Here is a 15,212-nt window from a genome sequence, read left to right on the forward strand (position 1 = left end):
CTCGGTGGCCAGGCTCTCTCCTCCCTGTCCTTCACCAGCCCAGCAGCCTGCTCCCTCCCACGCTCCCATCTAGCTCGAACTCTCTCTTCCCCACAGTCAGAGCTGGTCACTGTAAGTGCAGAGCCCAGGAGGCTGGAGGGACCTGTCCCAGACCCCAAGGTGGGCTGACTTGCTCTGGCCCAGCCAGGGAGGCCCAGCAAGGGGGCAGAGGCCAGGGGAGGGGTTTGGGCTCACGTCCTGGATGGAGGTGACGTGCAGCATGACACGCTGCATGGCAGGAACCTGGCCACCCTTAGGAGGTGCTGGCCCACACAGCCTTGCCCCAGTCCTAGCTCCGTCAACTCTGTCGTATTAGAGCTAAGGCCCGGAGCTATCACATCCCCTCTCTCTGAGCCCCAAAGACCCCATCTGGGAAATGAGCACAGGCCGCTGCGCTCTATGAGCTCATCATGGAGGCCTGGCACTGTGCACGCTGGAATGCCACCTAGACAGGTCAGGCAGGTTCCTGGACAGAGCCAGCTATCGCTACCCCTCCCTCCCAGGAGAGCCCAGGGGAATCAGGGCCAAGGGGACCAGGCCCAGCCATAGAGCAAGGTTGGCCAAGGCAGACCAACCCTGGCATGCAGCACTAGCTCTGAGTCTCTGCCCAGATCTAAGGGGCCTGCTGAGGGCACGGCCACAGCTAGTGGGAGGGCCAGGGCGCCAGGAGCTCAGGTCCGCTGGGGCCACGTAGTGGGCTGGGCAGGGATGAGGGAGACATGGACCCTGGAGGGAGGGCCAGACAGGCTGGAATAACTGCGTAATGACCTGCCGTGCTGCCCTAGCTCAGGGGTCTCCAGCCTCCTCGCCAGTCAGGAGGCCGGGATCCCAAGGGAGACAGGGCCGAGGACCTCAGGCCCCGGAAGAGGCCCGGACTCAGATCCTCAGGCTCCTGCCCTGAGTCTGGGAACACGAGCAGCTCTGAGGCTGATCAGGTGCTTTGACATCGAAGGTGATGCCCGGGTTGATGGCAGTAGAAGGAACTGGGGCTAGAGGACAATATGGAAACAGTATTGACAAGGCTCCATCAACATTGCCCGAGTTACTGAACTAAGCACTTGCTCTCACCAGCCTCAAGACGGAACCTGGATCCCTGGGTCCTGATGAGGCCCCAGGACCCCAAAGAAGGGTCACCCCCAGGCGCCTGACCCCGTGGCCTCCAGGCTGGTATATCTCTCACAGCCCCTCAGGGCAGGTGTGATTTATTGTTTTCTAAGAAGAGAAGCAGAGGCTGGAGAAGGGGTGACTTGTGAGGGGCAACAGTGGGATTTGGATGCACAGTGAGTCGGGCCCTGGCAGCGGGGGTGTGCCTCACCTGACTGCAGCAAGCCTGCGCCTTGGTCCTTGACCCCGAAGTGCTGCTGGATGTCCAGAAGGACTCCTGGAGGGGAAGACAGATGGTACTTACTGCGACATCGGACGCCTGGTACCCCAACTCCCCCACCCCACCTAGGGGACTCCACTCCCAGTCCAGACCTCTTCCCACCTCGCAGGGCCCAGCCTGGCCCCATCTACACAGCTCCACCCTGCCCAGTTTAGTTAGGCCACTGGGCACCTGGGAGGCCAAGTTTCTATCCTGCCCAACTGGGCCTCTGTGCTTACCCTGGGGAGAGGGTCCCACTCCCTCCCTTGGCCACTGCAGGGGCCTGAGGTCAGACAGGCCAGGCTCCTCATGGTTGCTTGGCTCAGTGCGGCAGCCAAGCTTTCTATCTGCTACCCTGGGCCTCTGGCCCATCTGTGGCCCAGCCTCCGACTGGGTGCTGGCACCTGAGGAACAGACATGGGCTCTGCCCTCATGGGAGACCACCAAGTCTGAAGTCCAGAGAGTGGGTGGGCAGCCACTAAAAGCTGTGGGGGAAGTGCTCTGGCTGGGAGGGGGTTGAGGGTGCTCACAGGTAATGCTCACACTTGCTCAGCTGCACGTGTACACAAGTACATGCGCACACACAAGCAAACACAGCATACACTCAACCCAGCTGTCCTCAGGATTATAACCAGGACCCTCAATTTTCCAATGCAGGGGCTGAGGTGCAGAGAGAAGCAGGCAGAGCTCCAGGCCTGCTTTTCTGGGGGAAGGGGATCCCTTCTCCCATGCCCCAGCCACTTCTGCTCTCCCATTAGGGCTTTACATGTCAAGCAGCGGGGCAACCAGAACAACCAGAAATCACCCCCACATGTGGACAGACACAGCCCTGGCTATATGGGGGTCAGCAAACTCCTGAGCCCCTGGCACCTTTCAGAGCACTTAACCAGGGCCCTGGGTAAGCACAACCCCCAGCCCCGAGGGCCCAGGGGCCCTCACCTCGGCTTATCTCTGAGGACAGCAGGAGGCTGGGCCACAGGCCAGAGCCCCCCTAACCACTGCATATGTGCACTGAGAAGGAGCAGGCGGAAAAGGAAGAGGAGACAGGGCCTGCCTCAGAGGAAGGGACTGCTCCCTGCCTTCAGGGGACTCCCAGAGCTCTTCATAATGATGACGATGATGTCAGCATTTGAAACGATGATGAAATGATGATGGTTCAAATCACTGAGCATTAAGTGCTTTGCTAGTTCAACCCTCACACCACCCTATGCAGCTGGTACTGTTATCCCACTGGAAAGATGAGGAAACTGAGGCATAGGAGGGTTGCTTAGTCATACAACGGGAAAGTGGGTGACAGTCGGATCTCCAAGCACTGTCAGAGGGTCCCGTCTGGTGGCTGAAGGTGTAGAAGTGGAAAAAGTAGCGTGTCACTGTTCCTCCTAAGACCCAGGGCCAGGATGCTGAGCAGTTTCCTGGGATGTGGGTCAGACCCTGCAGCTGTCCTAGCAGCCGGACAGCCTGGAAAAGCTGGCCTCCGCCTTGTTAATGCACACAGTGGCTTTCCCATAATTACCCGTAATGAAGAGGCTGTGTGGAGCCCAGTTAATGACTTAATAACCAAGACGAGCTGTGGCCTTGCCTTGAAGGCAGAAGCCAGGGACCGGTCTTGGGCCTGCAGAGGGCAGGGCCACCAAGTGGGACCTCCAAAGTGCCCTAACATGGCCTCAGACGCCCAGAGCTCCACTGGGGCCTATGGGGGGCATGACTGGGCCTGATCTTGGGGGGACCACCCATCCTTACCTCCCACTCCACAGTCCATTCCCACTCCTGAACCAAATCCTGTTCCCCTCCTAACATGTGGGTCTGATCACACCCCTCTCTTGCAGAGTCATCACCAACTGTGGCTCCCCAGTGCCTTGGGGGAGGACCCAAGCCCTTCACCAGGACACACGGATGTAGGTTCAGCCCTGCCAACCCCGCTCCCCAGCCTCACTTCTTAGGACACCACCCCTCGACCCTTTACCTTAGCAACCCCAAACTACTCATGGCTCCCCAACTGTACATGCTACTCTCTCCTTCCCTACTTTGTTGGCTCTGCTAATTCCCGCCACTCCTTTAAGACTAGTTCAGGTGCCTCCTTTTCTGGGAAGTCTTCCCTGATTTCTTCCCCTACCACCACCCTTAATAAGTTAGTTGTCCCTGTCCTTCCTTGTTTTAGCATGTGTCACACTAGACTTACTGAGTTCTACAGGGAAAATACATAGGGACATGGCTATGAGCTCCTTGGACCCACTATGTCCAAGAGCTAAGAGCCACCAGTTATTGGTTCCTGCTAAGTTCCAGGTACCATGTGAGGCTCTTCACATGGTATTTCTACCCCTGCTACCTATGCTGGTATCTATGACTATCACCCCCATTTTACACATGAGGAAACCGAGACTCTGAGAAGTGAAATCAATTGTCATACAGCACTTCAGGTATTGAGGTAATATCTGAAACCAGGTCTATTGCCTAAGCCAAAGCTTGTTCTTCTACCACACTGCTTCTGCTTGGTTCACTCTTGTCCCCCAGGGCCCAGCACACAGCCAGCCCACAGTGACTGACTGTGCTCTGGACGCACACAGATGGATGGGTGAATGTCCACATCATCCCCCACTAGACCATAAGCCCTTGAGGGCAGGGGACGTAGCAAGTCATCTCCAGAACCCAGAACAGGGACTGTATAGGATGGGTGGAGCTGGCAGGCGGTAGGAGGGTAAAACTTCCCCTGGACCCCTAAACATGGGTCCCTATGCACAGCCAGATGGAGGTTGTGGCTCACTTCCTGGGAAAGAGGCCATATCAGAATGGTCGTCATGGAGATGGCCTGTGTGCACAGCAAATCAAAACACACTTGTTTCCTCCCAAGGCACATTCTAGCCACCTGACTGGACACGCTCCCCGTCCCATTATTTCAAGGCCCAGCATTTGCCTCTGCCTCCAGGAAGCCCCCCTGACCTCCTCTACAGCACAGGGCTCCTGGTAAAGGAGAGGAATATTTCTCTACATCAGATGGGCATCCAGGGCCCCTGGGAACTCCCAGGCAGCCTAGACCCCAAGACACAGGCAGCTTTGGATGCCCAAACCCTGGCAAACCCTGGAGCTCAGTCTTGGAGCCAAGGCCTGAGCTCCAGGTAGAAGGCTAGAGAAAACCTTTCCAGGGAGCAGGGCCTCGTGCAGGCCATAGGCCCTAGGTCAGGCCCTGCCTAAGCCTTTCTGGGTTGTTTGCCCTCTTATAGGCCTGTAAGGGGCCATGGCCACAAGTGGGTGAGACCCTGCCAGCCACTGGCACGGGAAGCGTGTGTCACGGAAGCCCAGCCGGTCGTTTCAGATTTTCCTCTGGGCTCCAGCCTGGCTTGGGCCCACACAGCCCCTCCCTTCTTCACCACAGCCTTATTTTTAGCCTCTTTCCTGGAGGCTGAGGTTTGGTGGGTCACAGGATGGGCCTCATGCCCAGGAGCAGCACCCTCTAGTTCAAGCCAAGCCCACTGCACCAGCCCCACAGGCCAGAGGCATGCAAGGTGGGGCTCCCACACCACACTCAGCCCCCAGCCATCCCACGGCCACAGCTCCCAATCCAGGCCTTTCTAGGCAGTCACCCCAAATCCACAGCCAGAATCACCCTCTGCCCATAGGGTCCTCATCCCAGAGCCAAGAAAACACTCTGGAACAGCAAGAGCATCTGAATTTTCTCATGCATTGACCCCAGCTACACCCCCGAGGGTCTCGCCTCTTGTCTAAGGGCAGCTGTCCCCAGCTCTAGGCCGGTGTCGCTCCAGCCTCCCAGGGAGCGCGCCCTGGGGCCACCCTTGGCTTGAGCTTCTCCCTCAGCATCTCCCTCACTCTGTCCCCTGCACATCAGCCCACAAAAGTGCTCACATCTCTCAGCCTGGTGGTGAAAGCAATCCTGTCTCGTCCCCTCTGCCAGCCACTCCTTCTCTCTCCCCCTTCACAGGTGAAGTTCTTAGAAGAGTTCTCTCCCCTCCCCCACTCCATCACTCCCCTGAAATCAACCACCCCCCGGTGGCTCAGTCCCACAGACTCTCTCATCCCTCAGTGTCCCGGCCACCTGGACTCCGATTCCATGGCTCCACCACCTGCTCCCCATTCCCTGAGTGTTCCACGGCACTACCCAGGCCAGACACTTAGGACTTGGCCATGGCACCCCTCCCTTCCCCGACAGCCCCATGAATAGGCCCTAACAATTCTCTCTCTTCTTCACCACCCAGCCTCCTCCCCAGGCTCCCTGCCTCCAGACCCTCCCGGCCCATCCAGCCTCCTGCCTGCAGCCTGATCTCACGAGCACTTATCAGTCTCCTACTACTAAGTCCTGGGCTGGGCTTCAGCGACCAAAGATAGTGTCTGGATTCAAGGAGCTAAATCCATGGCTCAGTGGTTGTCACCTCTGGCTAAGGCTCAGGTCACCCATAAGTTCTTCAAAATCCACTGGCCCAGGCCACTGGGTCAGTAATACTACTACTAACAACAACAATACTCTGGGTATTAGCATGTATTGAGTGCTTACTAAGTGCCAGACCCTGTTCTAAGAGTGTTACCTTTATTAGCTCATTGGTATGGCTGCCCAGTAAGTGCTTAGCGGCTCCCCAGTGCCACTCAAATTGAGCCCAGGTTTCTCCTAGCATCTGAGGCCTCCATCACCACGTCTGCCCAATCAGCCTCTCTAAAGGTGAGACCCAGGGATCTATTAACACACAGCCCAGGGGACTGGGAACCATTGGCCTGACGCATCTGAGGCCCCTGTGAGTCCCCCATCACTGCCCGCAGGCCTCCAAGCCCTAACCACAGTCATGTCCTCTTCCTGGGGTGTCCATCTCTACTTATTAAAATCCATCTCGTTCAGAGCTCAGATCCAAGGTGCCCCCTCCTCGGTCGCCAACTCCCTCCTCTGGGGCTCTTGTTGAAGAGGTGCCTATGAGCTTGAAGGCACCCCGAGCTGGATGGATCTGGCCTGACTCACCCAGCTGGCTGGTCACAGATACGGTGATCCCTCATTACTGTTGGTCCCTCAGAAGCCCCGAGAGGAGACAGGTCCAGACCCTAACCTGCTGATATCACAGAGTCCTCAAAGAGCTGAGGATGGAAGAAGCCACCCACACTGACCTCGGGAGCCCCCAATTGGACCAGCCTCAGATGCAAGGTTGGGACAACATGATCCTGAGGTTTCTTCTTGCCTAGTCAGCCAGGGAAGGCTACCTGGTGCTCAAGCTCACTCCCCCAAGCAGTCATCATCACCTTACATTCACCTTGCCTCTCAGAGCAGCAAGCAACTTAGCTGAATTCCAAAGAGCATGGGCTCCAGAGCCAGACCATCTGATTTCGAAACTTAGCTTTTCTACCTTCCTGCTGTGTGACCCTAGGCAAGTTACTTAACCTCTCTGTGCAAGTTTCCTCCCTAAAACATGACTTAATTTTAAGATCTGCTTCCTATGGTTGTTGTGAGGTTTAAATGGGTTAATACATGCAAACTGCTTAGAAGGTGCCTGGCACATAGTAGGTAGTCAATAAACATTATCATAGATCATTAACTCAGGTATGAGGAGCCCTGACCATGACAGAGAACAACGGAAACTCCCACCTCATCACCTTTTCTCCAAAATAGGGGCAGATGGCTGGAAAGACAGAGCATAGGGATCTGAAGGGATGGGCCATGCCTGCCATTGGCCAATCCCTCTAGTAAGGATCCTGGTCCCCCTGTGGAGGCCTCAGAGCTGGCTCACTCCAGAAGTCTTGCTCCTGCTTCAACGCTAGGCCACAGCTCCCGCTCTAGTAATTATAGGGGCCTGAGGGCCTGGCTCTGCTGACCTGGCTCTGGATGGCTAAGGCTGGGAAACCACAGCCTGGCCCCACTGACAACCCTCTCCCTGCCCCTAGCCTAAGGGGACTGGCCAAGGCATTCTTCCCTGAGCTGGGGACCCAGGCTCTCAGGTACACACGCTTCTACCTGCCCCAGAACTTCCCGTCCCCCAGGGACAAGCTGAGTGTCCTCCAGGATCTCTGGCCCCTACTGTACGCCTCAGGTTGCCCATCTGAGAGTGATTCAGGATCCCCATACATCCCTGCTGGGTCCATCCGAAATCTCAATTGCATTTGCTCCGTGTATACTGACCCTCTTCCCCTAGGGTCGCCCTCCATGTCTGGGTCATTAATGTCCGGACAGCTTAGTAGTCATCTCTGCAGGGACCATGGGGATGTGGTCATTTCGGCAACTCCCCAGCCCCTCAAAGAGACCCTCCCCTCTCCCTAGAGAACCTAGACTCTGAACTTGTCCCTCTAAAGAGCACTGCAGCTGGAGACCATAACACGCCTCCCTCCCAAGAGCTCTGCCCACAGACCCCACCAGCCCTAGAGAGGAACCACCCCCAGAGCACAGAGAGCCCTCCCTTCTTCCCACCAAGTCTCTATGCCCAGAGTGGGCGGGGACAGGCAGCCTGACCTCTGTCCTGTGGTTCTAGTCTATCATTTGGGGCCAGCTTTCCTGGAACCAGACTCAGCCTTAGCAATTTGGGGGCTTTGCAGAGCCACTCCTTTCCCAGCTGATCCTCCCAGGCCATATCCTACCTCAGGGGCTCCCAAGACCACCGGGGAGAGGATAAGGTGGCCACACCCTATCATGACCCTTGGAGGGCATGGCCTGTGTGACCACAGACATAGGAGAAAACGGGACTGGGGGCGGGGTTGTTGGTTGTGGAGGGAGAGATAAGTGACCCCAGAATGGCGCAGCTGAAGCCCACAAATTCCCAGCTTCTCTTGGTGTGCTGTTCAGTGACCAGTGACTTCTGCTCCCACTTCTTGAGTAGAAAATTGAGATTCAGAAAGTGAGAGACAAAGACCGCAGAATCAGGCAGGAACGAGGCTGAACTGGCCTCCAAGCTCCAGGCCTGGCCTGTGTTCCCCCACCTCACCACAGAAAAGAAGCTGCAACCAGCCCCGTCTCCACATCCACACCCACAGCCCTCACATGGGTGCTAAAAACAGTGTGTGACCAAGTAACACCATCCCTCCGAAGGCACAGGGCTTTACAGTTTACAAAGCCTAATCATGTTCCTTGCCTCCTGGGACCCCATTCAGCAAATCCATGCTTGACAGTGAGGGGACCACAAAGACCTCATGGAGCTTCCAGTTGTGGGGAGACCCCAGCAAGGTCTCCATGACAGCAGAGGACTGAGGGGAGATAGGAGGCCAGGCCCCAGTCCTAGCCTAAGTTCTGAGGAGTGCATTGTTCCTCTTCTTTCTTGCTCTAATGTAACTGCTCTGCCCTCGGCCACATCTCCCCTAGGACTCCTTTCACCAACCTCTCAGCTACCAAGAGAGGGCCAGGCCCAGAGCAGACAGCCTCACTGTGTGACTTGGGGCCAGCCCTTCTCCTCGAGTGCCCTCTCGCAGAAGAGACTGGGCAAAGCCACCACAGAACCCTCTTGAATGTACAGAAACCATTCTGCCCAGTGTGGGGGTGAGGGGGTCCCACTGTCAGGGCTGAGGGCTGGACAAACAGGGATTGTGCTGACCACTTCCCCAATTATTCCTGGGGGTGCGAGGCCCCGCAACTCATTGTATGCCCTGGTCAGGACAAACAGGTAGAACCAGCCACCGTGACAGAAGCCCTGGCCTCAACAATAGGGGCCTGGTCCTTATCGATGGTCATCCAAACCTAGCAAGGCCCCTTCAGCCCATAAGGATGGGCTTTGGGCTCAGGGACATCTGGGTCCCCCCAACTCTGCCACTCAGTTAATCAACAAGGGCCAAGCCTGTGCCAGCCCCCCTCGCATATTGGGGTCAAGAGATGATCAGGCTCAGCCCCTTGAGGCTAGAGGGAGCTGGCCACCCAAATGGGGGTAGATGCTGTGATGGATATGGGATAGAGTACAGTTGAAAAGCAGGAGTTAGGTGCCTGGCTCAGCCCAGAGAGTAGGGGAAGACTTCCTAGGAGGACAGAGGCACAAGACCCACCCAAGGACACTGAGGTTGGCTGCTGCAACGGCTAGGGAACAGACCTAGTTGTCCTGGGCCAGGGAGGTGCAGGCAGAACCAGGGGCCAGCAAACAAGAGTTTCTAAGACCAAGTGCCCCACACTACACTTGGGAGCAAGAGCCTGACAATGGAAAGAGCGGAGCAAAATCATCTATTGTGGATTCAGGGCTCAGAGAGGGTCAGGATCTACCTCAGGTCACACAGCAAGTCTGGCAAAGCCAGCAGCAAGAAACTCAGCCCAGAAGACATTCAGGGCCCAATAGGAAGCCCAGCCCTAGAAGCCTGGGGATCAAGTCAGTGTCCTCTTTGCCTCCCTCATTTTTACCCCCTTTCTACACTCAGGATTTCAGGCCCCTGCACCCAGGCAGAAACAAAAGCCACTTCCTGTCTGGGCAGCTCTGATCCTGCTGTAACCTGTCACCCTGCAGCCTTCCTGCCCCATTCACAAAATGAGAAACTAAGTCACAGATTGGGGCATTAAAAGGCCCTGAGTCTCAGACCAAGGCAGTGAGTTTCAAGACACTTCCTCTAACAAGTTAACAGCACAACCGAGGTGCTGATAGAACCAACTGGAAGGTGCCTGAGGAGGAAGAAGGATCAAGGAAATGGGCAGCTGGCAGTTAGTCATTGGGATGCCAGCATTCCAGGCCAGCTGGTGGTTCACCTGGGTGCTGACCTGCCAGAAAGCCGCTCTGGAATGCGGCCCTGGTACACTCCATCCTACAGATTTGGTGTGGTGGTGGCTAGGACAGGGCCACCCACAGAGACAAGACTACCTGAGGAGGTGGGGCAGAGGTGGTATTGACTATCTTTATCCATAAAGACAGCCACAGAGCTTGGGGCTTGGCTTGTTCTCCACCCACCCAAGTGACCCTGTAAAAGGCCCTGGGCCTCCATTTCCCAATCTGTCAGCTCTGGACAGACTCAACCAGGCAGACACAAAAAGAGCCAAGAGCCCCAACCTGTCCGCCCCCTCCGGCACCCAGCTCAGGTGTTTGGGGAAGCTCCTAGTCCCTGCCAGGCCTGTGTTCTTGGCTGGGTCCCTATGCTCAGATGCCCTTCTGGGTTAGTGTTAGTGAGCAGTTGCCACGGATACTGGTCTCAGCTTCTTTGGCAGAAAAGGACTCCCCCAGGGCAGGGCTCTGCCTCTCCTCACCAGCCCCCGCCTTACTTAATTTCAAGGACCCAGTCTGCCACGAGCTGGATCAAAGGGAAAAGGCATAGGTATCAGGAAAGGCCAAGTATTCCAGAGAAGTTGGGATCTCAGTTCTCAAATAGTCATTCTCCAACCATGAACAGAGCTGGCGCTAGCTCCTTCTTACTGAGCCTGGTTCCAGGAGCAGAAGGCTGCCACCTACACCCTCCGCTCTGCTTCCATTCTACAGATGGGGCAGAGGCAGCTCTGGCACCAAGAAGCAGAGCTAGGAACAGGGGACCCAGGATCCTTGCCTGAGGGGCTCCCTCCTTCTCTTGACCTGGCAGCCATGAGCGGGCTCAGAATGGAGAGGGGGTGGCTGCCAGAGTGGTAGGGCCCACAGGAGCGGGAACCATGTGCCCTAGGGGAGCTCAAACTGCCTGTTATATTGAGCTATAATTTATCTGCCCAGGGGACTCTTACCCTGGCCAGCAGTCTGGGTTTCTAGGCCAGAAGAGGGGGCCATGTCCCTGCCTCTACCAAGAGAACACTGAACTGGGGGGTTCTGGTCCTGCTCTACCCTGCCATGGGACCTTGGATAAGTGCCTGCATTCTCCGGGTGTCAGTGGCCCCATCCACACAAGGAGGCAGAGGGAAAAAGGGTTTAGAGGCCGTTCGTTCCTGGGCAACCTCAATTTCATCCAGTGAAAGCAAGGCTCAGTAAGAAGCAAGAGCAAGAGCTTCCGAGGTCTGCGGCCCTCAGGGGGTTCCCATGGCAGGAGGAGAGGCCATAATTAGCTGGATCATCCGGTGACTCTGGGAATGCCAGGGCAGAGGCAGAATCTACTGGAGTTCCCAGGATGGAGACCAGCCCCAATGGAGAAGGGAGGGGTTCGCAAAGGTGTCCTGAATGAGACTGCCCAAAACAGAGAAAACTGGGAAGAGCACCATGGCTGGGGCACAGCTTGAACAGAGGCGTGGAAGAGAAGGCAGCTGACATTTGTGAAGCTCTCCTAGGAGTCGGGCCTTGTCCCAGGTGCTTAAGAGACATTCCCGTTTATTCTACACAACCTGGGAGGTGGAGAGGAGGAAATGATCCCCCAGAAGTCTCAGGCGACATCACCAAGGTTACAGAGCTGGTAGTTGAAAAACCTGGACTCAAACTCTGGCATCATAGCTCTAGACCTGCGTGACCCACCCATTGCAGTGGCCCCAGCCACAGCGGCTGTTGAGCACCTGAAATACAGCTCAACCAACTACAGCTCATCTACACTGACATGTGCTATAAATGTTAAACACACACCGGGTTTCACAACTTAGTATGAAAAAGAAGGTAAACTATTGAATTCATAGCTTTGATATCGATTAGATTGAAATATGTTGGGAATATTGAGTTGAATAAAATATATTAATTCATTTCACTTATTTCTTTTTCCTTTTTTAATGTAGCTACTAGAAATTTTTAAATTATATATGGGGCTTGCATTATATTCCTTTTGGACAGAGCTGATTCATACAGAAATGCACAGGACAGATTTAAAGGAAGAGGGTGGGAACTCCCCTCATTCTTTGAGGGGGGAGTCAGGGCCAGATTGGGAGGTTCTCCGAGGCCAGGTGGGTGGGAACATCAAAGGTGACTATGCAGTGGAATGTCACCTGCTCTCTGTTAGCTGAGCCAGCCAGCAACAGGTGGACTCAGGCCTGGAATAACCATTCCCCTGCTTGACCCATCAAGCCATAGTAGTTGCTATAGAGACAGTAAATCTTCCTAAAAACTGAAGTTGGGGGCAGGGGCATGTAGGTGCAGAGGGAGAGGGAACCAGGCTTATCCGGAGAGGAAATCTGTGTATGTTGTATGTTGGGGGCGGGGCAGTGCATGAGCTCCGGCTCGGGCCAGGACAGGTTGGGATGCACTACCCAGGAGGGTGTTTGCACAGGGCTTTCCGGGCCTTCCTCCGTACTGCCCCACGCCCCTCTTAGCCAGGGCTCCCCACCCCCCACTAACCAATTCACCAGAAATGTCCCACCTCCTTCCCTCATTCTGACATTCTGACTCTGGGACCCAAGTCAGGGTTGGGTCAGAAAGCACCCAACCTCCCTGATCCCACCCTCTCCTCCTCAGTCCCTGCCAGAGTCCGCTTCCCTGAGACTATCAGAGGGGGTGGTCTGGGGCCGGAAAAAACAAGTTGGAAAGTGCTACAGTGCCAGAAGCAGCACCATTCATTGCTGAGAGAGGGTGGGAAACCTCTTCCCAGGCAAGGCTTCCTGGTACATCTAACGCCAGCCTTGTGCACTCTCCTGGCCATCTTGGACAAGGGTTGTACAGGCGCCTTGGTTTCCCTATCTGTATACAGAAGTCTATTTTGTACTGACGACAGGTCCCTGATGTTCTCTGACTTCTCCCCCACCTTAGGGTGGTACCTAAGCTCCGGGGTCCCAGGCAGGCACATGCATGATGGTGCACTTGGCCTGTATGGGGTATTCCTGCTCACCAGACCAAAGTAAGAGACTGTTGGGGAGAGCCCACCTCAGAGACTGTTGCCACTGATACCCGATTCCAATTTCTCGTAACAGAGAAATAGAGCCAAGGGTTTTGAAAGCGAGAATGGGAAGACTCTGCACTCCCATCAGAGTTCTTCCCTTCACAAAACCCCAATCAACAAAGGAGGAGACTGAGGCAGGAGAAGGGGACCCAGGTGGCATCTGGTTTATGCCAGGGCTTTCCTCTCGATCACCACAAAGTTCTCTGTAGAGTCTGTCCAAAATTCATTCTCTTTCTTTTTCTTTTTTGTAGTTCCATTTTACAAAGCTGTGGTTAGGCAGGTTCTGGGACAGCATGCCAGGTACACAGTCACTGCTTTCCTTCTGCAGGGAGCCCTCACCTATGCCAGCCTGGCCAGAGTCCTTTTCTCTGGAGGCTGCACCATTCCCATGTAGGAGCAGCTCAGTCTAGGCAAAGTCCCTACTGGCAGACCCCTGAGAACTGAGGGATGAAGTGAGCAGACCAGAATTCCAGGACCCTGTCCATCCCCAAAGGGCCCAGGGACCAACCACCTCACAAACGGGAAACAGACCTATGCACAAGCTGAAACTGGCCCAAGGTCACACACCAAGCACAGGAGGGGCAAATCTGGGACTAGAACCCAGTTGTTCTATGGACCCCCCCCCCAACCCATCCCCAAGGCTGGTTCTCAGAGATGCTCACAGAGGATGAGGCAACCTCTCTCTAGCCAGTGGCCTGAGCCGTACCCCAGGCCCCAGGCGCCATAGAGCAGGAGAAGACATCTTCAGGCCTCTAGCCAGGGCCAGCTGCAAACCGCATCCTGGGTCCTCAGGCGCCACGGACCCGCCCCGCCCCTCCCTCCGCTCCCCGCAGCCGGGAGTCTTTGTCAGCCACGCGCTCACACGCTCACACACACATCCGCGCCGCCTGCGCGCACACACTCGGTCTCCTCTGGCGCACACCAGCAAGGGGTGCGCGCTCTCGCCGCACGCACGCAGGGGAGTGGAGGCGGCGGAGGAAGGAAGGAACTGACAGCTACGGACCGACAAACCGCCTGCGCTGGGGGGAGGGGAGGAGAGGCCCGGGAACCTGAGGCGGGGGCGGAAGGGGGCGCAGAGGCCAGAACGCAGAGACGCAGAGGAGACTCGCGGAAAAGAGGACAACGGATGGGACCTCAAGGACTGGCGAGGACGCGCAGGCTACTCCAGGGGTGGGGACTCCCCCAACCTCTGGCCCCGGATGGGGGGCTGTCCCTAGACTGGACCCGTGGATCACGGGGCATCACTTGCCCAGTTGTGCCTGAGTGGAGGGCCTTTCGGGACCCCACATAAGGTTTGGATATAGAGGGTCTGGGACGAAAGGCTCCCCGGGGTACCTCGAGACAGGGGGTCCGGGTTCTCGGGCTGGGTGGGGCACTAGCTCACCTGCTACGGTGTACCTGTCCAGGTAGTTGAGCACGTTGCCCAAGCTGAGGATGGCGGCGGCTGCCACCCGCCCGCGGCCCAAGCTGGCAGGTTTGGGCTGCTGCGAGCCGGGGCCCTTGGCAGCAGCTGCGCAGCTGGGGGTGCTGGGGGTGCTAGGGGGTCCGGACGGGGCTCGCCTCACGCTGCCTGACAGCGTCTGAACCTCATCGTCGGCGGCCGCGACTCCAGCGGCACCCGCTGCCCGTGCCCCGCAGCAACCACCACCGCCAGCCCCTAGCTGCGCCCCCCGGCGCCGGCGCCGCCGCTCCGCGTCCGCCTCCTCCTCCTCCGCGCCGCCCGCCGCCGCCGAGGCGCATTCCAGGCACATCATGCCGGCCGGGATCGGGGCGGCGGGGGGCGCGGGGGGCGCACCGCCCAGCTTGGGCCCACTCAGGGCGTGTGTGCGCCTTGGAACCGCCGCTGCACCATCCCGGCTGGACCCCGTCGGCTGCTGCGCTCCGGCCCGGCTGTGGCGCGGCCAAGGTTCAGCCCGCTGCACCGTCGCAGCCGGGCCCCTCTGACAGCTGAGGTCCAGCCCCGCCCACAGGTCACGCCCAATCAGCTCCCAGCTCCAGCAAAGCCCCGCCCCGCACGTGCTGCCCCGGGGGGCGGTGGGGGGGGTGCCGCAGAGTCCCTCCCGCCCGACGGGGGCGCAGTCACGCCGGAGCCTCGCGGCTAACCAGGCGGGCAAGGACCCGGAGGGGGGTTTATGGGAGCTATGGAGCTAGCAATAGGGTGCAG

General features: G+C 57.1%; 1 protein-coding gene across 3 annotated transcripts in view; it reads right to left on the reverse strand.

The window, feature by feature from the left end:
- Positions 1-14,974, reverse strand: part of SPNS2 (SPNS lysolipid transporter 2, sphingosine-1-phosphate) — a 35,392-nt gene extending 20,418 nt beyond the window's left edge. Inside the window, exons 1-2 of one of the 3 annotated variants that reach the window (XR_013992045.1) lie at positions 14,433-14,919; positions 1,355-1,420 (exon numbers count right to left, since the gene is read on the reverse strand). Coding sequence is in view for 2 of the 3 variants with exons in the window: in XM_081029774.1 (XP_080885900.1) it covers positions 1,355-1,420; positions 14,433-14,802 (436 nt within the window). In the remaining variant the exon portion in view is untranslated. Of the gene's footprint in view, positions 1-1,354; positions 1,421-14,432 lie in introns of all 3 variants that reach the window. The other 2 variants (XM_081029774.1, XM_081029775.1) reach the window with 2 other exon arrangements.
- Between the last annotated feature and the right edge of the window lie 238 nt (positions 14,975-15,212).

The sequence above is a fragment of the Rhinolophus hipposideros genome, assembly GCF_964194185.1.
Source record: "Rhinolophus hipposideros genome assembly, chromosome: 20".
NCBI classification, from domain to species: domain Eukaryota; kingdom Metazoa; phylum Chordata; class Mammalia; order Chiroptera; family Rhinolophidae; genus Rhinolophus; species Rhinolophus hipposideros.